General features: G+C 35.4%; 2 protein-coding genes across 3 annotated transcripts; both read left to right on the forward strand.

Annotated features, from left to right (window-relative positions):
* Positions 1–43: 43 nt before the first annotated feature.
* On the forward strand, positions 44–22,693 carry LOC108369187 (uncharacterized protein KIAA1143 homolog). Of its 2 annotated transcripts, XM_017624218.1 has the most exons (5): positions 44–121; positions 196–321; positions 380–524; positions 2,254–2,578; positions 22,677–22,693. In XM_017624218.1, exons 2-4 carry the CDS (start codon positions 214–216, stop codon positions 2,508–2,510), a joined length of 510 nt encoding a protein of 169 aa, XP_017479707.1. In that variant the 5' UTR covers positions 44–121; positions 196–213; the 3' UTR covers positions 2,511–2,578; positions 22,677–22,693. The 2 variants fall into 2 exon arrangements, with proteins under 2 accessions (XP_017479707.1, XP_017479705.1); XM_017624216.1 differs by having other exon boundaries at positions 50–321.
* Positions 22,689–26,944, forward strand: LOC108369185 (MOG interacting and ectopic P-granules protein 1-like). Its single transcript, XM_017624213.1, has 5 exons — positions 22,689–25,267; positions 25,620–25,898; positions 25,959–26,225; positions 26,281–26,460; positions 26,529–26,944. The coding sequence occupies exons 1-5, from the start codon at positions 22,712–22,714 to the stop codon at positions 26,931–26,933; spliced, it is 3,687 nt and encodes a 1,228-aa protein (XP_017479702.1). The 5' UTR covers positions 22,689–22,711; the 3' UTR covers positions 26,934–26,944.
* The last annotated feature ends 44 nt before the right edge of the window (positions 26,945–26,988 follow it).

Here is a 26,988-nt window from a genome sequence, read left to right on the forward strand (position 1 = left end):
AAGAGTCAGCACAGTAACTCAGCACAGTGCTGAGTTACCCACCTCTAAAATAAAGTGTCCGCGTGTTTTACAATTTGTGAACATTTTAGCCTATTTGTTTTGATTAGTTATTTATTCACTAGTAAGTAAGCAAAATTCGTTTAGTTAACAATACTATCTTGTAAACTTGCATGAAAGAACAGAGATTATTGATAGAGGGAGCTTCTGTGAATTATGTCTGGGAAGCGTAATATATCGTACGTGAAACCCCAAGATCCAAGTTTTTTAGCCAAGTTAAAAGCACAAATCGGATATAAAGAAGGTCCAACTGTTGAAACAAAGGTAAGGTGTGTCGGTATAGATTAGGCGTCTTAAAATATCTAATAAAAAAAACCTTCAGCGGCAAAGGCTTGATTTCGACGATAACAGCTCGGACAGTGAAGTCTGCCCCGACCGTGAGGAAGAGAAGCCCCAAATAGTGGTGTTACAGAGTGGTGACTTGACCCCGGAGGAAGTCCTTAAAGAGGAGGCACGAATTTTTAGAGGTATGTTTGTTAATTGGGAATGTAAAGATAAAACTTTTTAAGTGCCTAGAAAGTCGTCGGGACATAAAGTGATGGCGTAAGTTTTTATGTACATATGTACATTAATGTATTTGCCACTATGAAAACCCGAAATATGCATAGACTTATGTACATACGCACATATGTATATTATGTACAATACTTAACCCCAACCCCCACTACGAAAACCTAATCTTCTATGGTTGTCATTTATTGAGGTTGTTTTGGTATTTTCCCTTTCCTGTTTTTTCTTCTGTAGAGCGTTGCCCAATGGATACACCTTGGTGTTGCCTGACTCTGGCTCTAGGCCGTGAATTTTAGTTGTCATTTTAGTTCAGTTCAGTTGAGTCAGAGTCGAGCGTTGCGTCGTTTTCTTTGCTTTTGTCGTTTCGTCCACGCTTTTGCCTCATTTTCGCCAACTGCAAAATTTAATTTAACAAAAAGTGGAAAAATCGAAAGGTATGTGAAAAAGTGCAATTTCCACAATTCGGGTTTTAATCAAAGTTCTTTTTTAAACAAATTTGCAATAAGGATATGAGTGTTTCTATAGTTATAGGATGTGAAAACAGCTAACTCATTTAGTATAAAAAATTTTTTTAAGCTGTACAAAACTATTTCATATATGTATGTATAGTTCTTTACCCTATTGGAGTTGAAAATACACAATGTCCTCAGTAAAATATACCTAACCTAAAAATTTGGCCCAGAGGAGACCCATTTTTGTTGCATCTCATACCACCGCCTACCTTATATTTTCAAACAGCCACGCCTCGATAGTCCGTCGTTTTCATCGATGCTCGTCTGCATCATCATCAAGGCTACGAGCAATGCTGTACACCAATTTAAGAAACCTCCACTACCACCTTTGCAATTTTCGTGCCAGCGGAGCACCCTCGATGCGATCACACAAACACACGTTTAGACAGCATACTGGGGCTCCGCTAAAGCAGACAGGCCGATGAAAATGTCGGTAAAGAGAATTTGATGAAGCAGGCAATAGCTGCAGTAGTAGCAGTTGGCATTGTTGATGCGGGGTAGTGACACGCTAGAAGGGAAAAAGAACAGTGCAAAAAGAAAAGTAAATGAGTGAAGAAGTGGAAAACAGAGTAAATGAAACAGGAAAAGAGAATGGCAAGTGGTTCGTCCAAGCCAGTAATGTATAAAATTTGGAGCGTTGAATATAGTATGCGGTACGCGGTGGGGTAAAGGCATAGGCGCGAGGAATGAAGAGCGTTTGAGGTAGCGGGTTGGCAGCCTGAAGGCTGGCACTATAAATCCAATCGGTACAGACATACACTTTAGACGTTAATTTGCATGACCGTATGTAAAACTTGTACGCAAGCCGGGAAAGGGAAAATAGAACCATGAAATGAAAGACGTAACTAGAGAGATATAATTTCAAAAATTTCGTAAACATTGAACTTTATGAAATGGGTTACTAGGAGTATAAGCTAGTTCGGAAAGGTACAAATTGATCCGTGATCAAAATAAAAGCGTGTTGAATCCATGTCCTTCAAGCAATCTGTTCAGAAAGGCGACATGTTGGTTTATTTTTAACAGGACCACTAGAGAAGGAAGATTTTCATGCATTAGATGACAATTCCTAGTAAAAGATGACATCGAGCATTTCACAACCAATTATATTCATTAGATGCTATTTTATGCTGTTCCATTTATCTAACTATATGCATGTTTTTATTTCTGTTAACAGAAGCAGCGGAAGCACGAGCCGATTTAAGTAGACCAATAATATTCCAGAAGCGAAAAGATAACCAGAATCAGTCTACGACATCTGCAAGTAGCAGCTCAACATCTGAAATCAGCAGCTCCAAAAGCTCTAAATCAAGCAACGATCCGGAAGGATCCAAGAAAATAAACAAGCAGGAGGTAAAACAAAGTCAAAAGAAGAAAAAACCCCAAACAAGTAAATTATCGTTTGACGCCGACGAGGAGGAGGACGAAAATTAGCAAAAACCAGCCAGTCTTTTATAAGACAACATAAATCGTGTGAACATCTCCCTTTTGATGGTCCCAATGTAAGTAGGATATAATGCACATACTTAACTGCATCATTATAATGAAACAATTTATTAAACATATCGTACACCATCTTCAAAAGTGGCACAACTCAAAAATCAGAAATCAAAATATATCTGATTGTAGATCGTACAGATTCAACGCAAAAACATGTATAACAGCAGTTTTCTAGTTAGAGAATATTTTCATGAAGAAAAAAAAATATTTTCATTAATTGGAGATAAATCCTACGAAATGCAAAAAAAAATCTACCAAACATTTTTCTTTTTTTTAGTCGTGTCCCTTTCAAGGAAAGTGCGGTATGTAGATATATCCATTAAAACGTTTGAAAAAGAACACCATTTTGATATTCTATCTATAAGATTAACATTATTATAAAATTTTTAAAAGAAATTGGAATCTACGAAAATCCCATAGTATATCCCAGGTTTAACAATATAGAGTATTCAAAATTAAGGTTTCATTATGCAATTAATAAGCTTGATAAGGAGAATACGTTCAGTCTTAACAGATAACTGAACTCCAAAAAATGACGGCATATATCTTCGTCATTTTTTGGAGTTTAGTTATCTGTTAGACTGAACATATTCTCCTTATCAAGCTTATTAATTGTATAATGAAACGTAACGATACATGCCCTTACATACATTTTTTTTTATACCAACTATGTGAATTGCTCAGACTTTGATTGCGTTTTCTCACAAAATATTTTTTTTTAATAATAATTCGCCTTTTTATTAAAAGTCTAGCTGGTTATACAACAAACACCTTATAAATTAACATTTCAAACTTTGTACAAAAATTATAAAAGCTCTGCAAAGTTTCCGTAAAAATTTCAATCTTTTTAATCAAAATCTTTAGAAAAAAGTTTGGTATGAGTTTTGTAGTCTATTAAATTGTAGTATTATGAAGTGCACGTGTCAAGTTGTTAAAAATGTTGAATTTTGAGAACTTTTTTTTGTTGAATGTGTTTCCCATACAAATCGTGTTCGACAAAGTTCTTTTATATGGAAGAGATTGCCAGCAAAAAAAATGCCTAAAATCAACGGGATTTTTTAGCACCTTGAAACTTGCAGTTCATTAATTTAATGGTCTACAAAACTACATACCAGATAATTATTTATATATTTTGATTACAAACTTTGAAATTTTGAGAATTTTTATATTTTTTGTACAAAGTTTGAAAGGTTAATTTATATGGTGGTTGTTGTACATGATTTAATAATTAAAGGGTTGCTCAGAAAACAGTTTTCCCGCTCCCTCTTGACAAAATCGGCTCGCTTATCGCAAGGCGAATTAATATAAGGTGATAGCAGGAGTACAAAAACAAAAATTTACATGTATTTTGTTTTTGCTTTGGCGGCATAAACTGTCAAAATCTGTAAGAGTTTGTGTAGAAATTCAAACAAAATTTTTGAATTTGATATCAGAAGCCGTGCGGCGAAACACACACACAAAATCAGCTGAGCTAGTAACACCACCTTATATAAATTCGCCTTGGCTTATCGTGTGTAGGTGCGTGTGTGTGCATAAGGGAGTGTCACAACTCTAATGTTACCACCCAGAAGATAATGTAGGTAGGCCTTCTTAATTAAATTGTAATAACACATATTTGATATAAACCGTAAGCAAATATTTCAAAGATGTATGATTTTTATAATTTAAAAAAAGCAACTTTAAAAGAACTCCTCCAAAAGGCCTTCTGAAGTACGTACAATAAAAGCCCTTCTGGAAGGACTTGCATGGGTAGCGAAAGAAGAAGCCCTTCAATTTGTGCCACTCCATACAAAAAAGAAAGGAGAAAGGAATGTAGGGTGGAAGGCCTCGTTGACTCTCAGGAAGGCCTTTCGGAAGGGCTTTTAAATCCTGAAATTATCTACTGGGTAGTGAGCAAACCTTTGATTATTGAATCATGGTTGTTTTAACCGTACATACATATGTATGTATATCACAGCTGGATTTTTATAAAAAAAAAAAATAAACTTTTAATAAACAAAAGTTAAAAAGTCTAAACTGATCAAAATATCGCACTGCTATTATATTTCGTGGACAACTGTACATTAAATTACTGTAGCCAGAAGTTGCTTCCTTGAATGAAACAAGAATGAGTACCTTATGTGTAAATTTTTTCCAACATCATGAATTTGTTGCTATCTCGTTTATTGTTATCAGCTTCTCATATTTCCACTCCACACCGATGAAAATATAACTAAAAACAAACTTCTTCAAGCTATTTATTCAAATAACATTAACTCGTAACTTCAATTTAATTTCTGCTTGGACTCAAAAGTTTAAAAGACAAGGTTTGTCTCTACGGGAAGGCATTGGTATTATTGAAGAGATATAGAATAATTAACTCAAATGGAGAACAAAGATTAAATAAATAAATTTATATACATACATAGAAAAAGTGACAAATAAATCGGTACGTTAACACCACTGAAAATATCAAATTTTAAACTCCGTTCAATACTTGAAATAAAATGAATAAAAAATAAGGATGTGCCGGGTGCCGTTTCTTCTCTATTTATTTATTTAATTTTTTAATACAGGATTATATGATAACTTGGATTTAAGAGGAGACATTTTGTATTCCTAATTACGTATTGGATAGATCAGCTCGAAAACGCAAATAATCTAGCTAAACAAAATACCTAATATAAAAATACTGTGAAATTTATTAAGGGCAGCAGTCTACCGGATATCCGATCCGATCATCATCACATGGTCATCACATGCACATATCGTATGTAATTATGAAAATACATATACCAATATCTTTTGTTTATGCCTAATTTTTTCCACTTAAGCAGGGATCACACGATTTGTACATTTGTACAGATTTGTACATTTTCACAGTTACAGAGAGGTGTTATTTAGAAAGTTGTTATTGAGCTGAACTCATTCACGGCATAAGTTTCTAGACAACACCACTCTGTACAAATCGTGTGATCCCTGCTTTAGAGCCTACTTCCACGATGACTTCATCCTGAGTTGTTGCACATTCTGATCAAATAAAAAATCTTAGAACGCTGAACAAAGGGTGCATTCCAAAATATCAAAATACAAAGCATCAATGTCTTTTATTTCTAAACCTCAGTAGATTGTAATGTCAAATGTGCACAACCTAGTTCGCTTGGAGGACTTTTTCTTCTGGTGCGGTTTAGAAATAAAAGAGACTGATCTTGATATTTTGACATTTTAGAATGCACCCTTCTATCACATCTCTTGCATCATTCATACCTGTACGGAAATTGTGTTACCATTTAGCGAAAATTTAGCGATGCGAAAGTTGTCGCTAAATGGCTACAGAATCTCCTTACAGTTTAGGTCACAATAGATATTTATTTATTACCACGACGAACGGAAAATGTGGTACTTGGATGTTAGCTACTTTGAAAAAAAAAAACAAGAACGGCATTCATACGAGTATTTCTAGGATATATTTAGATCAGTCAATTATTTTCATTTATTTATTGCGAAATCATTAGTACAATAAGATCTGCGATCTGTTATAGTAAAACAAATGAAAGGTAAAACCAGAAAGATAAGACAAGGTCATAATGATGGTTACTAAGGCTAAAGAGCGTGTCAAACGTGGCAATGCAATATATTTCAAAAAGGTTATCAAATTGTGAAATTTCAGAAAGCAGTTGCTTGTGCAGTCACACCTTGCATGTAAAGTGTCTTTCGAAAGAGGATTTTTATTTCCGAAATCATTTATGCGCTTTTAGTTGCAAACTAACCTGAAGCTGATTTCCGAAAAGTGACAGAAAGGTCTTTCTGGCTGTTCACAGGTGAAAAGAAACTTTCTCTTTCTCAATTGGGCAGCGAATTTCATAGAAAAGTTGGAAATATTGCCAAGTCTGACACGCTCTTAAAACTTATAATAAAGTAAAACTAAAACTTATAATAAAATACCTACAGACAGACAGTGGTTATACATATTAACAAAGATAGCCGTGCGGAGGTTAGAGAATTATAATTTAGCACTATCAAATCATTAATTCGAGCTGACTTAGGGAAAATGAGTTTGTCATTTCCGACCAAGCAGCAAATGATCTAGCATACGAAAGACGCTGTGAGTATGGATCGGAAACTCGGTCTTTCCGACTACGCCCAACAGCCCGACCATAACGCGGAGCGGAAACTAGGCCTTTATATATTTGAAAAATATATCCCTTTTTTTTTTTGGAGACAAGTAGCACAAAAATTTTTTAACGGTTTAGACACAGGTCATTTCTCCTCGCCCATGCAAAGTTGAATGTTAAGTCACTATTAAGCCTTGTACAGAGGTCACCTGTTTGCTCATGATTTTCAGACAGGTACAGTTGGATGTCATCGGAATATACATATACTTTATGGCATGCAGAAAAGATGTAATTTATAAAATACTTACATATATGCCCTTTAGTTTTTTTTCAGATTGGCTCTTGTTTGTTAATAATTGCGGATTTTGCAGAATTTTGATTTTATTTATTATCAAAAGAGTGATATTAGTACAGTAATAATTGCCTTATTTTTAGTATAACACATAAAGGTACAAAATACAATAAAACAAAACGAACGATCAAGTGTTAAAAATTAAAACAAAATTGAATTACAGTTGAAATTTAAAGTTGCTAAAATTTTCGTGCTTTTCCAACTTCTTACTTGGCGCTGTAACCGCCTAAGCGATTTTGGGTCAGTCCAACAAAGCCCACAAGTTGTTTCTCTTCTGTGCCAGCTGACGCTAATTGGAAATGTCATGTCCTTCGTCACTTAGTCTTTCCATCGCAGTGGGGGCCTCCCTCTTCCTCTGCTACCTGCAGCGGGTTCCGAGTTTAATACTTTCAAGAGTTGTAGCGTCAGTTCCATTCGAACAACATAGTCAAGCCAGCGAAGCCGCTGTATTTTAATTCGCTGAACTATGTCCATGTCATTGTAAAGCTCGTACAGCTAATCGTCTGCGGTACTCGCCGTCGCCAATGCGTAAAGCCCCATAAATTTTCGGCAAAATTTTTCTCTTGAACACTCCCAAGAGCCGCCTCATCGGACGTTGTTATTGTCCATGCTTCTGCGCTGTATACCAGCACGGGCATGATGATTGACTTATTGAATGTGGTTTTCTGCTAAGTTGCATACTCAGTCCAAAGTAGCATGTGTTGGGAAGAGTGATTCTGTGTTGGGTTTCGATGTTCATATTATTATTATTATTGGTTGTTGTTGTTGTTGTAGCGGCTACAACAGTTGTCGGGTTCCCGGGCATATGAAGAGATGTTTCGAGTCATGGGGTGTCTCTCCGCACGCCGGACACTCATTTGGCGTTAATGCTGATTCCCAAGTAAATGAAATTCCTCAATTCAATAAATAAATTAAAAATATTAGAAAAATAATGCAATCAAGTGAGCGAAGAACTAAACGGTTATTTTCAAAGCTGAGTATAGTGTTTTATTGTCCAGTTTCGTAGTTCTTCACAGGCTCCTCCTAGTGCTCTGAAATTTGAGGACTTATAATACAGTAGATCTCGATACTCAGCTCCAGCTAACTCATTTGACTCTCGCGCACACCTTTCCGCGTTCGTTTTCTTATATTTTTGAGTTACTTTTCAGATTAAAAGAAATGGAAAAACTTGCCACCATCTGTGTCACCAATGTTCGCGTCCGCACTATCCAGTAAAATCCAGTATTAATTTTACTGGTTTTTACTGGATGGCATTTTAGTACCCAAAAACTTGAAAGAAACCAGCAAAAGAGAGTGAATTTAGAGAGCAAAAATGACAGCTGATCTTGCAAGTTTTACTGAATTTTTACTGGAACAATTTTTACTAGTAATTATTTGCTATTTAGTAAGAAAAACAGCTANGAGCAAAAATGACAGCTGATCTTGCAAGTTTTACTGAATTTTTACTGGAAAAATTTTTACTAGTAACTATTTGCTATTTAGTAAGAAAAACAGCTGATGGCATGATGCTTAATGCAATTCACATTACCAAAAGAATTGTTTGTGGTGCTTTTACAGTTGCAATTGACAAAATAAACCTTAATTACTATTACTATTTTTCTTAGAAAATTGCGTCGGAAAATAACAAATCAATCTCATAAAACTTGCAACTTCTTTCTGATTTTGCGTTTTCGTACTTTCTTCCATATTTCTCTCATTGCGAGTAAATACGGGAGAATACGAAAACACAACTGTTGTGAGATTTGAGAAAATAACTGGTTCTTAAATGCATTTCAAATGGAGATTTAACAAAAATTTTTATTGGGATGCATTAATTAAAAAAAATTAACTATCTTGGTATGCTTTACTTAAATCTCACAAGCTTTCATAAGACTCAAATCACGGTTTCAAAGCTTCAATCGAAACTTATTCAGTGATTACCAGAGCTCGACTGAAATAGTTTCATATAAGAAATTTGCTACTTTTGGCTCCCTTCAATATCCGGCTTATTAAATTTATGATCTTTGGTATATGCATTTAAATGCCATTAACCCAAAACTCTCTGACCTTTACAGTATCGGTAATATCATTAGCACCCCCACTTCAATTACACCGGCACACAAAAAAAAGTGGTGTGTGCTGTTAACCCGACCCACCTACCGACATGTATTTCGATCCACTAAACCCGAATCTGAGGACCGTTTGACTCGGTACACCCTCAAAATGTTGAGTAAATTGCGAAAATTGTGTATTCTTTGCCATTTTTCACAATTTCCACAATTAACGTGTCTGTAGGTGTGCACAATTCATATACACAAAAAATGGAAAAGAAATTTTCTTCTGTCGTACATTTAGGTTAGGTTAGGTTAGAGTGGATGCCCCGCGCAGAGCGCGGAGCACATGTGGGCTGGAAAAGCCCGTTGTGATACCACTGGCCGAAGCCATTTGTTTCTTTCCCTCCCTTAGTAATTGAACCACCGAGTGCGTTTTATATAGCACAAAAAGTCGAGAACGTTCGCCGAGTTCAAATCGGCTCAACAATCTACAAAGTACTTGTTGAAGAATTGGTTGCGCATGTTGGCCAGGGCGGGACAATGGCAGAGATAGTGTTCGATGGTCTCCTTCTCCTCCTCGTCTCTGCAACTGCGAAAGAAATCGTTGGTGAGGTATCCTAACCTCTTTCCGTGTGTGCCCATCAGGCAGTGTCCGGTGATTACCCCGACTACTAATCTGAGAGAGGAGCTGTCCAGCCGGGTGAGAGCTATGGATCGCTTTACATCAATCTTTGGCCATATTTGCCTGGTAATATGGCAGGCGGTTTCCACAGCCCATCTTATATTTACCTCCTCAACGAGTTTCGCCTTTAGTCTGTGTTTGCAGGAGGTTAGAGGTATGCCCGCATTCCGAGCAGAATTGACTACAGATATTTCCACCTCCTCCTTGCCAGCTCGTCGGCTGGGCAGTTGCCAGGGATGTCCCTGTGTCCAGGGACCCATACAACAGCCGAGGAANAGGTTAGAGGTATGCCCGCATTCCGAGCAGAATTGACTACAGATATTTCCACCTCCTCCTTGCCAGCTCGTCGGCTGGGCAGTTGCCAGGGATGTCCCTGTGTCCAGGGACCCATACAACAGCCGAGGAACATTTTGATGCCAGCAGGTTGAGAGTCTTCCTGCATTCGATGGCTACTTTGGACGTTGCTTCGTTAGAATTGAGAGATTTGATAGCTGTCAGAATAGATAGAGATAGGCCGTCCTGGAGGATTCGGATTCGGGTACTTTTGCGTGCCCGAATCTGAGGTCTCTCCACGGCTGGATTGTATTTAGCCTGGCCTGAAATTTGCCGAAGAGATCCACAGGTGGAAGATTTAAGATTATTTCCAGAGATTTGGTGGGTGTGGTGGGCAGGGCTCCCGTGACGAGCATGGCAGCCGTCCTCTGCACACGTTCCACCTTGGCTATGGACAAGGTATTGTTTAGCGCAGGCCACCATACGGTGACCCCGTAGAAAAGGATGGGTCTTTTCACAGCTGTGTACATCCAGTGTACTATATGTGGTTTTATTCCCCATTTTTTGCGTATAGTCTTGCAGGCATACAGGGCAGTATTGGCCTTCCTGGAGCGATCTTCATTGTTTCGCTTCCTGTCCCGAATAACACCAAGGTATTTCACCTCGGTTGAGAGAGTAAGTGCCACCCCGTTTAGGGTGGGAGGTTTAAATAAGGGAGTTTTATACTTCCTTGTAAAAAGTACCATTTCTGTCTTGGCAGGATTGACACTAAGTCCACATTCCTTGGACCAGATGTTTACCAGACCGAGTGCGTTTTGCAATAACTCACTCAGGACCTGAAGATGTTTGCCCATTGCAACGATTTTTATGTCATCGGCGTACGCTATGACTTGACAACCGTCGTACATTTATTTCTTCAACAAATTTTACAGCAACAGCAAAGTGCTTTTTCAAGCAACAGAAATAATGAAAAATAATTCTTCCGATTTCTCTTGAGTGTGCTGGATTATAAGCTTAAGAGTTTTCAATTAAATTAGAGTTCATTCTCTAACAAAATCCATATAAACCTAAGTTTAAAACCAAGGCGAATTTATATAAGGTGGTGTTACTAGCTCTGACTAGCTGATTTTGTGTGTGTGTTTCGCCGCACGGCTTCTGATATCAATTTGAAAAATTTTGTTTGAATTTCTACACACACTCGTACAGATTTTGACAGTTTATGCCGCCAAAGCAAAAACAAAATACATGTAAATTTTTGTTTTTGTACTGCTGCTATCACCTTATATTAATTCGCCTTGTTTAAAACTTTGTAAAAAAAAAAATCGACAAATTTTCATCTGAATCTGAAACTATTTTCTCAGAAGTAGATGAAATAAATAAATGTGAAGAGTAGAAATTATCTTGAGTAGTTTTTTTTACAAAAAAAAAAGTGAAATTGCATTTGCTATTCACTTGAATACTTGATTGATACTTCAAAGTCCAGATGCTGTGAACCAAAAAAAAAGTTGTACATTGAAGGTTCTCCTCTTTAAAGTTGAATATCTCTGCCGTTAGTTAAGCTATTTAGGTAAAGCGAAAAATAATTAAAACACAATTTCATAGGTTTCATGCCAACTTAAACAATGCAAAGAAACTCCCTTTTTCAAAACCAAAAAAAAAACTTGTACACTAAGTTCAAAATGATTAACTGGTTAAAAAGTTAACCATAGGCATCTGGCATAGCTCTAAGCCTTCTATTCATAGAATTAACTAAGTTCCGGGTAATATTTTGGGGTATATTCTCTCAAATATCCTAAAGGGCTCTTTTAATGTTTCTCTTGCTCTTGGACTACTTGAAAATTTTAAAATAATACTTAGCACAGTCAGCTGCCAAATTAAATATATACACATGTTTTGCCTTGTACAGGATAGTGATCCAAAACATTCGTTGCTAATAGTTGGGGAAAACTTCCTGTACAATGTAAAAAAGTTACTTCCACGTAGTTTGAGAAGCTGTCCTACCCCTGTAGGGAAAATCTCTAGTTCTGAACTGGTGCTCTTCTAGTACATTTAGAGCCAGTACTGGTTCGCGATAAATCTCTTTTGCATGCAAGCAACTGGCGAATTTAACATGGCGATGTCCTAGGAAGTGTCAATTGCCCCCCGCTGCACCCTTTTTCGATAGTCCCGAACTAGTCCTAAATTCTATAGTTCCGAACCAGTTCTAAAATCGGCAGACGAAAGAAAAAAGTATCATGATTTTTCAATCTTTTTGGTTCTTCCGTGTGTGCGATTTTAAGTTATTTTGGAAGAACGGTGTTTTCAATTTGAAATTAAATTTCTTTGAATGATTGTAAGAAATGTACGTATACATACCTTTAGCTGTAGTTGAGTTTGCAGAGGTGCTCGCTGTTATTTCTTAGATTCCAGACGGACCCAAGATGTTGAAATGTTAACACAAATCTTAGTTTTCTATTACCAAGCTATGAAAAAGCATCTGCGAAGCACAGAATAGAAGCGTATTTGAACGAAAAAGCCGCCGAACACATATCTATGTAAAGTATCTATGTAAAGTAAGATCTAGTTCGTTCTGCATCCCTTTTTCTATACTTTCGAACCATTTCTAAATTCGTCACTTTAGATATAGATTTCTAGTGAAAAAAATGGAAAAAATTAGTTTTTTAAAAGTACCAGTGGGGATCAAGTTCCTATCGGACTAGATCCTTTTTGGCGATAAAGACCAAGTACGGAACTAGAAATTAGATTCACTAGTCCGCGGTTTCCCTGCAGGGACCATATAATAAATAATAAATAAATGGATTTGAAAGTTGTATAATATTTCATTAGTAACAAAACAAAAGACAGTAATTAAATTTATACGCGTTTAACAATACTTTAGCGTGTATATATATGCTAAAATAACTTAAGGCATGTCGAAAAAACCTCGATGCAAAAAAAGGTTAAGTAAACATATTGTGTGGTGTTCATAATACTAGTGGCATAAATAAAAGAAACGCCTTATTTCAACCAGCTTAGTCTATATTCCTTTTCTCTTTTAATATTTAATTTTTTTTTTATAAAAGTCTACCTGATTTTATATATAATTAACTGCATTTAAATGCGCATTTAAAAATTTGTGTAAAAATTATAAAAATGCAAAAAAAATTTGCCAAAATTTCTAACTTTACTCAGCATTTTTAGGTTCGCAGTTTTATAGCCCATTAAATTAAAGTAGGATAAAATGAAGTTTAATGCAGTTACAAAATACCGTTGATTTTAACGAACTTTTTAAACGATGCTAGGCATTTTCTTCTATTTAAACAAAATGCCGGACATACTTTGTATGGAAGAAAATGCGTGACACCGCCAGCAAAAAAATTATTAAAAATCAACGTTACTTTTAGTCACTTGAAACTTGCACTTTATCCTCCTGTAGTTTAATGGGCTATACTTATAAAATTGCGTACATATAATTTTTCTAAAAATTCTGAGTAAAAAGATTGAAACAGTTTGAAACAAAAAAAAATTCAAAACACCAAGCAATCAATATACTCACGACACTATGGGTCAAATATAGTAAAACTGCGTTTTTAGTTTTACAATTTTTTTATTGGAACTTTATAATTTCAAAGATATGATGGATTCTAAAAAATGATTTAAAAAATTCAGTGCAACGTAGAATAAAAATGGGTACCAAATGAAAGAGAAAATTCTGTAGGATTAAAGAAAAAAAATTTTTTTGGGTTCACAAGGACGACAGGTATTGAAATGCCCTTTTAATCAATATTATTTTTTTTTTAACTAATTAAGTTAGAAGGACTATATTCGAGGACGGTCTAAAATTTATATTAGTCCTTAACATATAATTTTTTCAAAATAAATATTGCAAATTTTCAAGGATACAAGTTTTAAGGACATTTTCAATATCTTGTGCGCCCAAAAATTTAATCAGTTGTTTCTCTACAAAATTTTCTCCGGACGGCAGAGAGAACAGATAAAAACGCAATTTTACTGCATATATTTGGGCCATGGCTTCGCGAATATATTGATTTTTTTGTTGTATCTAAAATTGCCTGTCGCACGGTGTTAAATATGTATATGTATAATTAGCTAGACATATGTAAAAAAATATTAAATTTTAAATAAAAAAGAAATATAGCGACTACTGCAAATTACAAATCCCGGGATTGTCGGGACTTAAAAAGAATTTCATAAATTAATAAAAATATATATATATTTTTTTAACATACCTAGTTCATACAACAAACAAAAAGTATATGTACATATAAATAAAGGTTTACAACAGGAAGGAACATTTCAGGTATGCAGTTTAGTAACAGCCCATTTAATTTTAGTAGCTCAAAATTATGGTTGGTTTTTGACAATTTTTTTCCGTATAATGTTGCGCATTTTTTCCATATGAAAAGCTTGCATTACATGGAAAAACTGCACAAGGTCGACGCGTCGTCAAAAAAATCTTTTTCAAAAATCGCCGAATATTTTGGCCGCTTCAAACTTGCACATTAAATTAAATGGGCTATCAAACTGCATACCCTAAACTTTATTAAAATGTTTGAAATTTTGATGAATGTTTGAAAATTTTGTTTATATAGTTCTTGTCACAGTGTGAATCATATAAAAAAAAATCTACTTTTTATCACCACGATAAGTTTTTCGTAACCACAAGAATAGTTTCACTCCATCTCTCTCTTTCGCTCTCTTTACAACGAAATTTTTCTAGTAGTCGAAACTACTACTACTCGATCCAAACAAGGTTTCAAATGGGAAGAGTAAAGTGATATAATATTTAAGACAATGTTGTTATTGTTAAAAAAAAAAACATTTCATGTGAATAAAAAATATGCAGTCGCTTTTCCTTATAATTTCGGGTATTTTGCTTAATTTTGGTCTAAAGCTAAATACATTCAAAAATAGGGTCATTCCATGTAATGGAGGAAAACGATATAAATTTATATATGCCCTAATTATCTTTATTTCAGAAGTATCCTCTTTCTAAATGACTGCGTTTCATTAATCTGTTGAAAAATATTAAAAAAAATTTTGTCTATGCAAACTTTTATTTCATGCATAATAACTTTATACCAGTCACAAGGATATGTCCCACCAGTCACAACTTTAATTATTTTTTAATATTTCTTTGAAGATTATATAAACCTAGTTTTAATTGAAAACAATAGCGTATAATTCATATTTTACAACACAAAAACATCGTTCGTCAAGATTAAGTGTTTTTGCTTAAACTCATCATCTCAAGGGTGAAATAGAGTTCTTTTCAGTGTTAGTTACGTAAAACTAAGAAATCGTATGGCATTTTTGTTAAAGAAATTTTATACATTACATAGTATAGTTATATGTTAAAAAATCTTTTGCTATTGTATAAGTTCCGACGACATAGTTATAATTCACAATTGATCACATTGTGGAGTAAAATGTCCCACCAGTCACAATGGAATGGCCCAGTACACATATTATGTATTTTAATTCTACTTTTTGAGGACTAACTTATTACGAACATAGTCTGGTACCTACTTTTATGAGGAATATCCAAACCTGCAACAAAAGCTCTAAATTTTCTGCAAGTGGAGGTCTTGTATGCATACGTATGTATATTTTTACATTTGAACATACATATGTACATGCATTAGTTCTTATGGATGTACTAATGTATGTATATACAAACTATGTACTGGGTCTTACTAGCTCAGCGCGCCATCAAACAGCTACATAGGCAGAAAGAGCAACAACCAAAGATACACCACAGTCATCTATTTTGTTTTGTTTGCCGCTTTCGCATGTTGTTTTTTACCTAATTGACATTTTACGATACGAAACCAAAGCAGCTGCCATCAGAAACATAGACGGCATTTGAGCATTCTGTTTGTGATACTCACCGGAAAACAAATGCGAATGTCAAATAAGCAATAGCCCGGCAACAATTTGCCACCACGGCCGGTGAGAATCCGGCACAAAACTCAGTGTTGCTTTACTTGTCAGAAGTAAGAACAGGAAACGGACATGCAATATTATCAAAGAAAACAAATAGCTCTATTGAAATACTTGTGGGTTGACCAGAAATCTGCACACAGCGCTTTGCTTTTTCGTGAACATTGATTGTCAAAATTCTTTGCGTTTTTTCTCAAATAATCTCTAGCAGCACACATAATTTTTTACAGTTTATAAACAGGTTTTTCTATTGGAATTTTAACTATTAATTCCATTCAACTTATGTACATAAGCATACATTTCAATGATGGTTCACAAAGTGCAGTAAACTTCAGAAAGTCTCATACAAAATAGAATTAATTTGTCGTCAATTGATCTCTGGGTGAAAGAGATTTCATTTCCAAATATATCCGTTTTAAACAGTTTATTTGGCTGAGCTCTTAAGTAAAATACTGAATGAGTGGGGGGCCCGCATTTATGCTCGAATTAAAAGGCATTTTATTTACTAAAATAAGTATATTGAATAACAAGTAGGAATACCCCAGTGTTGATAATTTCGATACATTTGTACTTTTTTGATACAATTTCAAGTGCTTTCTACTCTCCTACTACCCAGCACTTTTTAGTACAATTTCATCTGTAGCCAAAATTTGGCAGTACTTGATTCGTTAAATTATACGGCACTGTTTTGATTAATTTCTAAAGTAATAAAATTAGAATCGCATAAAATTAATATACGAGACGTATATTGTGTAGCAGAAGCAGAATTGGTCATTTGCCAAAACAATTAAAAACCAAAATAGGAAGATATTCTAAATTTTAGAAAAAAGCGTAAAACAATTTTGTGTAAATTTTTGTCGTACTATGAAGAATTTTAACGACGAAGCTCTAATTTGGGCTTCAAAGCTGAAATCTTCCTCTGTGTTATCAGGAAATATGCAAATCATTGTTCCACTTATACACTTATTGTTTCAGATGTGTGAAATTGCTAGAATACAACAACACATAACTTAGGACTGAACATCTTGATTTAAAAAATTTTGTCAACCTCAATATTTGTGATTTTGGTTAAAAATAAGAATCACCAAAAATATTTTAAACGAGCCAATGTTTTCAAACACAGACAACATCGCTCAAGGATTGTTGTCGATTGCACATTCTTCATCTTCTTCATGCAAAAATTAATAAAAACAAAATGTCGAAATGAACTTCAAGTAGAAACTATTTCCTCTTTAATAAATAGAGAATATCTTAATTCTAATGGAAAATGCTGTTATAACATAGCATTCATAAAAACTTCTGACACAGTGAAACTACGAGTAATTATTTACTGGATTAGTAATTTTTTGGAACTTACTTAACTTTTTGGAAGAGCAAGATTATCCTTTATCAACCTTAACCTTCATCATGTACCGCCCTAATTTAAAAAGAAAAAATATCCATAAGATTAGGAAATCAGTTTAAATATTCAATACGACTTGTAGAATATTTGAAAAATCTTCCGCCAAATTGAACAAAAGCATTTTAGCTCAATAAAATTATATAGGGTTGCCTATTTTTTTTAATTTCGACCTCTTATTACTCCAACGCTATTCGTACAGCAGAGCAGCAACCCTGGTTGCAACTAGTTATATTGGCTTTCCAAGCTGATTACGCTCTCGCGCCATTCTGATGTCTTCAGTAGGTATCATACGTTGGCAACGAGTACGGTGAGCGATTGTATTTTTATTTACTTCATCTGATCTTAGCCGCCTCCAATCACTGGTTACTTTTAAGTAAAATTCTTACATTTCTGTGCTAATACATATATATGTATGTATTACCAACCACTCATCAGCTTTGATATCTGACTACAGGAGCGCTATGAACACCAAATAATAACAAAATGTGACTAGCAAGAAAAACAGGCAAATATAGTGGCGGATGCAAAAACAAAGAGGGTTCAGAGGACAGAACAAGCTGTCGGCTTGTAGGGTAGCGTAACCAAAACGACAGCGTTTGGACACGCTCAAAAAAGATTTTGTGCAAATGTAGTGAAAACCAAAATGTTACGAAAAATATTTAGTACTTATGTATATATGTATTTTGTTTTTAACTAAAAAAAGTATCATCAGAAGATGCATGTGAAAGCCTTTGCCGCGGCTAAAAGTTAGCACTTCATCTTGTAAATTTTTCAGGTACATACATATACATATGTACATATCGCTGATTTACATCAATAGTGTCATAACTCAAAAAAGCTAAACTCGAGAAAAACGGGTTTAAAGTTTTTAATTTATATATACTCCCTTAGTAAAAATTAATACATATTTTATTCTAGTGAGATACAGGTAGCTTGAAATTTTTACACAACATAGAAGAATAGGGTAGCGGTAATTTCTGCATACTCGACTCAAAATTTATTTTTTTTTATTATGACATTATTGAAGCGATATATAATTATGTATATACAAATATGTATGTACATATATTTGACTGAGTGTTTTTTTTTGCTTGCAGCTATACTATGTATGTATACAAACGTGTATCTGCAAATCAAATGGAAACCGGGAATGCAAAATTAGATACGAATTATTACTTAAAAAATTGTTTTTAATAATATGAATAATGTGTAAATAATGCATAAATATGTATTTACATAGCAGCATGCATACGTATGTACATACATAACGTATTTTTTTCTGCAAGAGTGCCATAATCAAAAACTGGAGAAAATGAATTTAAAGAATACAATTTACATACATACATAAGCTCCCATGATACAAATAAAGACCGATTTTGTCTTATTGAGCTATGGTCAATCCATGCAGCTAAGATATTTTTACACAAAATAGAAGAGACCGCCCATTACTGCATTTATTTTATATTTTGACACTTGCAGCAGAGACACGCTGTAATTTACTAAACAACAGCCAAAAAATGCAATTATTGCTCAGGAGATGCGTTCAAAGTTTCCAATTGACACTCATCATGGTGAAAATAGAGATATGTACATTTTCGCTCCTCATGCGGAAACTACTTAGACATTGAAATTTCTGCACAATATGAAGCATGCTTTAAAATCATGAGGCCATTATTATACCAAAATTCCATTTTTTTTATTAATCCTAAAAGTCTTTTAGTACAGTATCGGACATACGGTGGTCGAAAAAATTATACATTTGACAAGCTTTAAGAACTTGGGTCATATGCATAAGATCTTAGCAATTGCTTTTTCTTAAAATTTCATACATAAATTTATTTGAACGAAATGAGTGAAGGTCTGAAATTTTAAGAAAAGCATTTGCTTAGGTTTTATGCACACGGCCCCTTATTTCCTTTTTAATGTTGTTTTTTTTTATAAAAATATAATTTATTCTTTAACAAACCCAGTCTAAATCCAGTTTCAAACTTTGTGCGATATTAAAAAAAATTAAACAAACTTTTTGTTAAAATTTCTAGCTTTTCTAATTAGACTTCCTAGAAAGATTCTGAGTATGCAGTTTTGTAGCTCATTGAATTCTAGTCGAATAAAGTATAAGTTTCAAAGGGCTAAAAATTACCGTTAATTTTTTAGAATTTTTTTCGTCGAAGATAAAAATAAATTGTGTTTATTCGTTATATGGAAGCAAATGGGGGAAAAAAATCTAAGAAATTAACGCTAATTTTCAGCCATTTGAACCTTGTACTTTATTGTACTCAGAATCTTTCTAGGAAATCTAATTAAAAATGCTCGTAATTTGTGCAAAAGTTGGTTGATTTTTTTTTTTAATTAAATAATAAAAAATATGATATGTTACAACTTGTCAAAATGTGGTGCGGCTATATTTTTTTTCGACCACTGTATCATTCACCGTATGTTTATGTACTTATTCTTAAGAATTTTAATTTAAAATATTGTTCGATCTATAACACAAAAATTGCACAAAGTTCATAAAAATTAATCAAACTTCAAAAAATTTTCATCAAAATTTCAAACCTTTTATTCAGAATTTTAAGAAAATTTTCGAATATGCAGTTTTGTAGCCCATTCAATTTTAGTATGATAAACTGCAAGTTTCAACACACCAAAATTTCCATTGATTTTGTTGAATTTTTCTTGTCGGGGGTGTTGCGCATTTTCTTCCACAAAAAAATAGTTTTTGTTCATATGTTATAAAAAAGAAAGCACTGAACACCACAGCATGGTTGATAAAATTGAGTACATTGTGGAGGCAAACATATGTATATCAAAGAGCTCTTGTAGTGTTACGAACTCCTATGCTCCTAGTTTGGCGTTTTTGCTCCTCATTAAAGCTGGATATCTGCAAAGAAGGTGCTCTACTGTGGGTGCCTGGGTAGCATATCTTTTAGTAGTTTACAGTAAGCTATGATCTTATATACCTACGTACATACTATTTATATATACAAGTACCAATGATATTACAGTGCTCTATTTTAGAAACTACTTATTTACATTCATTATATACATATATGTACATATTATGTAACTGCTTGTATTATATGTACTATGTAGTCGCCCGTACATACATAAATATGTATACATAGATACATAAAATACATATTTACGTGCACTCAAACTGTCTCAACAAATATTGTACTTAGTATATATGGTTATGTATGTTCCTATATTAAATGATATAGCTATCATACATACATACATATGTATATGCACCAACTTCTAGTTTTTGCCCCTTAAAAGCGCTGCTAGTGTAAGTTTCCTGTTTCTATCTATCGTTATAAAGTTAGATGGAGCCAAAAACTTACTTGTGTACATATATACATACATACATACAGATACGCAAACATACATATACACATTTGTACATATATACAGCCATCTACGTATAGATACACATTAATTTTTTCTTCATTATCTACTATATATGTACATAAGTATATGCATGTGCACGCAAATGCATAGGTTTAAATATGTACATACAAACATCTACACATTTTTACGTAAGTACATATATGTATATACCTTCATACATATGTACATATGTATATACGTTTTCAATACCTGTATATTGGATGTTTTAGTTTGTATATCATATAAATACATATCGCCGTTTCAAATACAAAACCGCGTATCAACAAAATGCAAAACTGCGTATGTGAGGTTGCATAAATTATTTGCTAGAAAGAGTGAAAACAATCATATTTCAAAATGGTTCTATTTTTTTTTAAGCAATCGCATTTCTGGCTAGTATGTTGCAGGACGAATGGATAGGGATTCAGCCAAGAACTTGTGTGAGCAAATCCAATTTTTGGCAGCAAATGTCAGTTACGCGGTTTTGCAGAATGACGATACGCGGTTTTGTACTTTTAAAAGACTATATGTATATACTATACATGTATCTGCACACAGATATTTATGTATGTGCCATTTTTTGAAAGTAAATATATTATATGTAAATACATATATACAAAAATGTACATACTATATATATATATGCATCTGCTTGCCAACGTTTTTGTAGAAAATCCAATATGGCGTCTAATCGTTTGTTTGTTCCTCCGTCGTTCCAACCGTCCGTCCGCCCGTTCACTTAATTCTCTTTTTTGCTTCTTTCCATCTTTTAACCCACCGTTCGTAGTCGGTGTCTTATGTTTGTACGCATGTTCGTACTTTCATACGTCCGTCCACAAGTAAGTCTAAAAGCGAGTTGTTCTACCATAAGCGATACTATATAAGTTCCAATTGGCGGCAAATTTAGCCGATTTCACCAAATTTATAGAGAATTTCCTGCGGCCTTTGCGATTTACAATTCATTATTTATTGTCTATATGTATGCACATATACATATATTAATGTATATGTACATATGTGTTCCCACATTTTTTTCTCCCACTCTTTCATAGCTTCTTCTTACCACTATATACTGAAATTTGCAGTCTGAACTAACTGATGTATCCATATATATATATATAATCTAATTGGTGTAATTTTACTTTAATATCATTATTTTATCTTTACTTTACTTTAATATCATTATTTTATCTAAACGTTCTATTAAAATAACTCGAACAAATAATAAATGTTCGTTAAATGCATATACATACGTATGTACATATATAGTTCCAAATAAGAATTAATTAATACATCGATATTTTAATTCATCATCATATAAAACATAATTTAACACTTAAAGTTGGATTTTTATTTTGTCGATCATTTTTGATTGTTTCAATTATATAACCGTTATTTTAAAATTTAATTTTTTTTTATAATAGAGTATTCAAAGCGATCATAAAAACGCAAGAAATCAAAATCTTAAAAAAATTATTCAATATAATCGAAAAAAGGAGTTCAATTTAACCGGTCAAATTATAGTTTTTATTATATACATAAATCATAGCCTTTAAGACCCAGTATCTTTGGTAGATTTTCCTAGGGTAGAAGTTCTATTTCAACAGAAACACCTTATGGCACCTGATACATAACCCGAGCTAGTTAAAATTTAAGTCACTTATATGTTGTGTTCCTCTACTCATACTCATTTGTTCTTGAATATACTTTGCCCAAGAATATCATATGTATGTACATATATTTTTGATTGTTCTTATACCATAAATTTTCAAACCTGACAGTAAGTTGACTCCAAATGTCAGAGCTTGAATATTGAAGTTGTTTGAGAATCCCTTACTTGAAAGCAAAGGCAATTTGATATTTACTAAAACTTTATTTAGTCCACATCATTGAATTGAGAATATTGAAAGAGATTTTCCTTTCATTTGCAGCTGAATTTGGTGGAAACTAAAAACTCTGCAAACAAATGACTGAAGTCGATGGTATCATGCCGGAGGCAACCACGCAACCCGTTTCCTCAACTCTCACCATAACTGAGGATCACTCAGCGCCTACAAGTTACACCGAAGGTAGTGCTTCGGCAATCATCCCCAACGACGGGCAGCAATTAAAAGATCAGCAGAATGGTGTAAACAAAATTATTAAAAGTCGAGTTTCAGACGTCGACTGTCATAACGAACAAATGGACGTTGATTGCGCCGACACCGAGGAAGATGATTCTCAAATGACGGCCTCATCCACTACAGAAAACGGACTTGGTGGTGGTGAAGACAGCAAGATAACAGCTTGCGCGAATGATGGCCCTAAACAATCCAGTAATGATACGAAAGCCGATGCGTCCACCCCAGCAACTGTTCCCATTATTGCAACTGTGAAACAAAGTTCAACAACTATATCCAATGACGAATTACAAAACTCCAATACATGCACGGACAAATCAGCTGGCGGCGAAAGTGACGCAGATGTAGACGACACGCAGCGCTCGCGAAGCACTTTGGGAGAAGCAAGTGATCCTAAAGACAACAGTAATGCTCCGAGCGAAAACGTAGAAAGGCCAGCCACAGTTAGCAGCAACACCGATAGCGTCAGTGAAGTAGAGGGCGCCGATACCACCAGTCAGGATGAGAAGGAAGTCAAGTGTCAGGAACTCCAAGCAAATTCCACAAAAGGAGAGAATGATGACAGCAGGAGCGGTGAATGTCATGAAGCAATGGATATTTCGGGGGATCCACTTGCGATCAGCAATGAGATAAAGTCGAAATCTCAAAAGAAAGAAAACGGTATTTCAAAGAGTGACGCTAGTGGCTTTGTTGATCTAGGAGACGACTCGGACGATGAAGTGATAACAGTTCCTAAAGGGACTACCGCTGATACAACACTGAACATCTCTGAAAACAGTACCGCAACGCCGAAGGCTAGTTCAGTACGTAAAACGCGATCGATCTGTAGTGACTCGGATGGTGCCGTAGTTATTGCATCGGATTCAGATACAGAAGCAAATACAACGTCTACAAAACCGAAACCATCTGATGAAACACAAATCATAGATGATGATGAAGATGATGATTGTGTAGTAATAGAAGACGACACACCGGCGCCAACGGTAAACGATCTAAGTAAGCGCAAAAGTTTAGCCATTGATTCACCACAACACTCTGATGATTCACAGCCGCCAAGTAAGCGTCTGCGTAACGTGGGGTCGGGTACCAATACCAATCAAATATCGATCAAAGATGCAAGATCACTCTTGGCTCAAGATACAGCCGCCGCCACTGCAGCTGCTGTTGCCGCTGCTAAGAAAGTGGCTGAGAGTAATGTATATCCTGTGAATATAACGCCAGCAGCTGGCGTTGTACTACCCAGCGGGCCACCAAAACTCATACCCGTAATACCAGTTGGCATGCCAATAGCGAGCTCCGCAATCGCCAACACATCATTTTCAGGGCTCAATGCCGCAAATTTACTTCCAGGTCTCACTGACGATATGTTTGTTCTGGAGGCGCCTTCATTTATCGTTCCCTATATATATGAGAAACCGCCTGCAGACAATCTCAAAAATATTGTTAAAAATATCGAAGACACATATAAATTGACAAAAGAAGATCTCGCCGAGGTCGATAAAGAGGATGAATTTGACATGATCACAGAGCAAAATAAGGAGGATAAGGAAGAGAAAACTAGCAAAAAGAAGAAACGGAGACGTGGTGGTGACGAGCCTGATGAATCTTGGTCTGAGGAATCGGATGAAGATGATGACGATGACGATGATGATGATTCGGAGTCCGGGCTGCGCACTAAAGTGTTAATAAAGGAAGCCGGCGATGATTTTCCAGCACTGAAAGGCGCTATTAAGCCAACAGCGGCACTTGTCCAATCACCTAGTTCATCAGCACAAAACGCCAGTGTGGCCTCCAAACTCGGGCAAGATAATTATTTCGAAAGTCCATTGGGTAAATTTTTCATGGACATCGGTGTGGGCCAGGTGCAAGAGTTTGTTCAGTCCGATTTGATACGATTGCAAAAACGTAAAATGCGCAAAAGTCTTGGCAAAAACATTACAGAATTCGAACGTGCTATATCAGCACTATCAGGCAACTTGGAGGCATCTCGAAAGAAGAACACGCCATTCAAATTTACTATGAAACGATGTGAGTTTTGCAATTTCAAGTCCGAGTCTGCACTTGCGATGGCCAATCACTACGAAACGCCACATATGAATGGCCCCTTGTATAAGTGTAACTTTTGTCCTTTCGAGATTCGCAATGCTACCGAAATTGTTTATCACATGGAAGCGATACATAATATCAAAGCGCGTCTTATCAAACCCTTGCCGTATCATCAGTGCCCGAACTGTGGCTTTGAAGACAACGGTAAAGCAAAATTAGGCCGCCATCAACCAGTTTGTGCGAAGAAATTCCGGCCTGAAATAAACTTGGCACCGCCTGCTGACTGGGAAGCTCCAGCGAAGATACCACGAATCAAGCCACGTCACGGACTTGTGGGCACTGCGACGGCATATCAGGTAAACTGAGTAATGTTTTTTTTTATATATGGTTCTTCGCGCCGAAGATAGGCTTTATAGTAGTTATAAATAATAGGGTAAAGAGATCAACAAATAGACTATGGAGAAGAGAGCTCAAAATGTAGTGGAGGCGAACTCAAAACACATAATCAAATTTATATTAATTTTGTAGATGTCTCGACTTCATTATAAAGTTATGTATATTCATGAACTTTTGCTCGTTGCTGTAAACTTTGCAATATGTGTAAACGTTTTGTTTTATTTTAATACTGTCTGTAGCTCACTAAAACCTAAATAGACCAGAATACGACTGGAGGCCATTTTTACCAACTTTCTTTTGTAATTATTTTAGGCTATGGCTGCTCAAGCTGCAGCACAAAAGGCAGCCCTTGCATCTATACAGCAACAGCAACAAGCAGCAGCACAAGCACGCAGCATGCAAGCGGCTGCGATGGCTGCCCAAAACGCAGCGAACAAAGCCCGCGGTCGCCCTACAACTATCGCGTCACAAAAAGCTGGTTCTTTGTCAACTGGAGCATTGCTTCGTGGGCCCGCACCTATAAGATCCCAAATGGCTACTAATGTGGTGCAACCCAATAACTATCAAGTACCAGGAGGGCAACTGTTGCAAGTATGTAAATGTTTGAATATATAATTGTTTGCAGAAGATAAACAAACCTTATTTCTATAGGCAGCCAATGCTTTTGCAAAAAAGACGCTTTCCGGTCAACCGAGTATTTCAATAACTCCACTACCTCGCCAAAACAATGCACAGCCGGTTGTGTCAGCACCGTCGACAAGCAAAATGCCCCCGGCTGGTATGAAGCCTGGTCAAAATCCAATGGGTGCTGGTGGTGGTAATAGCAAAGCACAGTTCGTCATCTGTGAAATATGCGATGGCTATATTAAGGATCTTGAACAGCTACGCAACCACATGCAATGGATGCACAAAGTGAAGGTAAGAGCTTTTATTTGAATCATACAATGCAATATTTTAATTTTTTCTTTTACAGATACACCCAAAAATGATATACAACCGACCGCCGTTGAATTGTCAAAAATGTCAATTTCGATTCTTTACCGACCAGGGTCTGGAACGGCACTTGTTGGGCTCTCATGGTTTGGTCACAAGCTCGATGCAGGAAGCCGCAAATAAGGGAAAAGATGCCGGCCGGTGTCCAGTTTGTGGCAGGGTAAATTTTTCTACATATTCTTGCTCTATACAAGTTTTTTTATACATTGTTATTATTTTCTGAAACAGATGTATCAATGGAAGTTATTGAATCACGTGTCGCGCGATCATCATATGACATTAAAACCTGCACATTTGTCATACAAATGTACAGTGTGTACCGCCACTTTCGGTATGTACAAACAATTCGAGACACATGTGTATACGGCGCATAGTACCGTCGCTAAGAAGGCTATGGATGGCAAGAAGAATAGTGCAGCTGCTGCGGCGGCCGGTGGTATGCCCAGCGGAAGTGGAATGGGCATTGGTGGTGGACTCAGTCATCAGCAGCGTAGTAATTTAATGGCAGCGAATGATTCGCTATTAAAACCGCTTAAAATAAATGATGAGATAACAATTATACCGCAGCCAGCGTCAAAGCCACGTATTACGAACATGGAAAGTCACATCATAGGTAGGAGACTAAAACAATAAAAAAGATAATTCGCAAACATATTTCATAGTAACATGTCTAACATGCATACTCAAA

Source organism: Rhagoletis zephyria, unplaced genomic scaffold (genome assembly GCF_001687245.7).
Source record: "Rhagoletis zephyria isolate East Lansing unplaced genomic scaffold, Rhagoletis_zephyria_1.1 Rzeph_scaffold_03533, whole genome shotgun sequence".
In the NCBI taxonomy this organism is placed as follows: Eukaryota; Metazoa; Arthropoda; class Insecta; order Diptera; family Tephritidae; genus Rhagoletis; species Rhagoletis zephyria.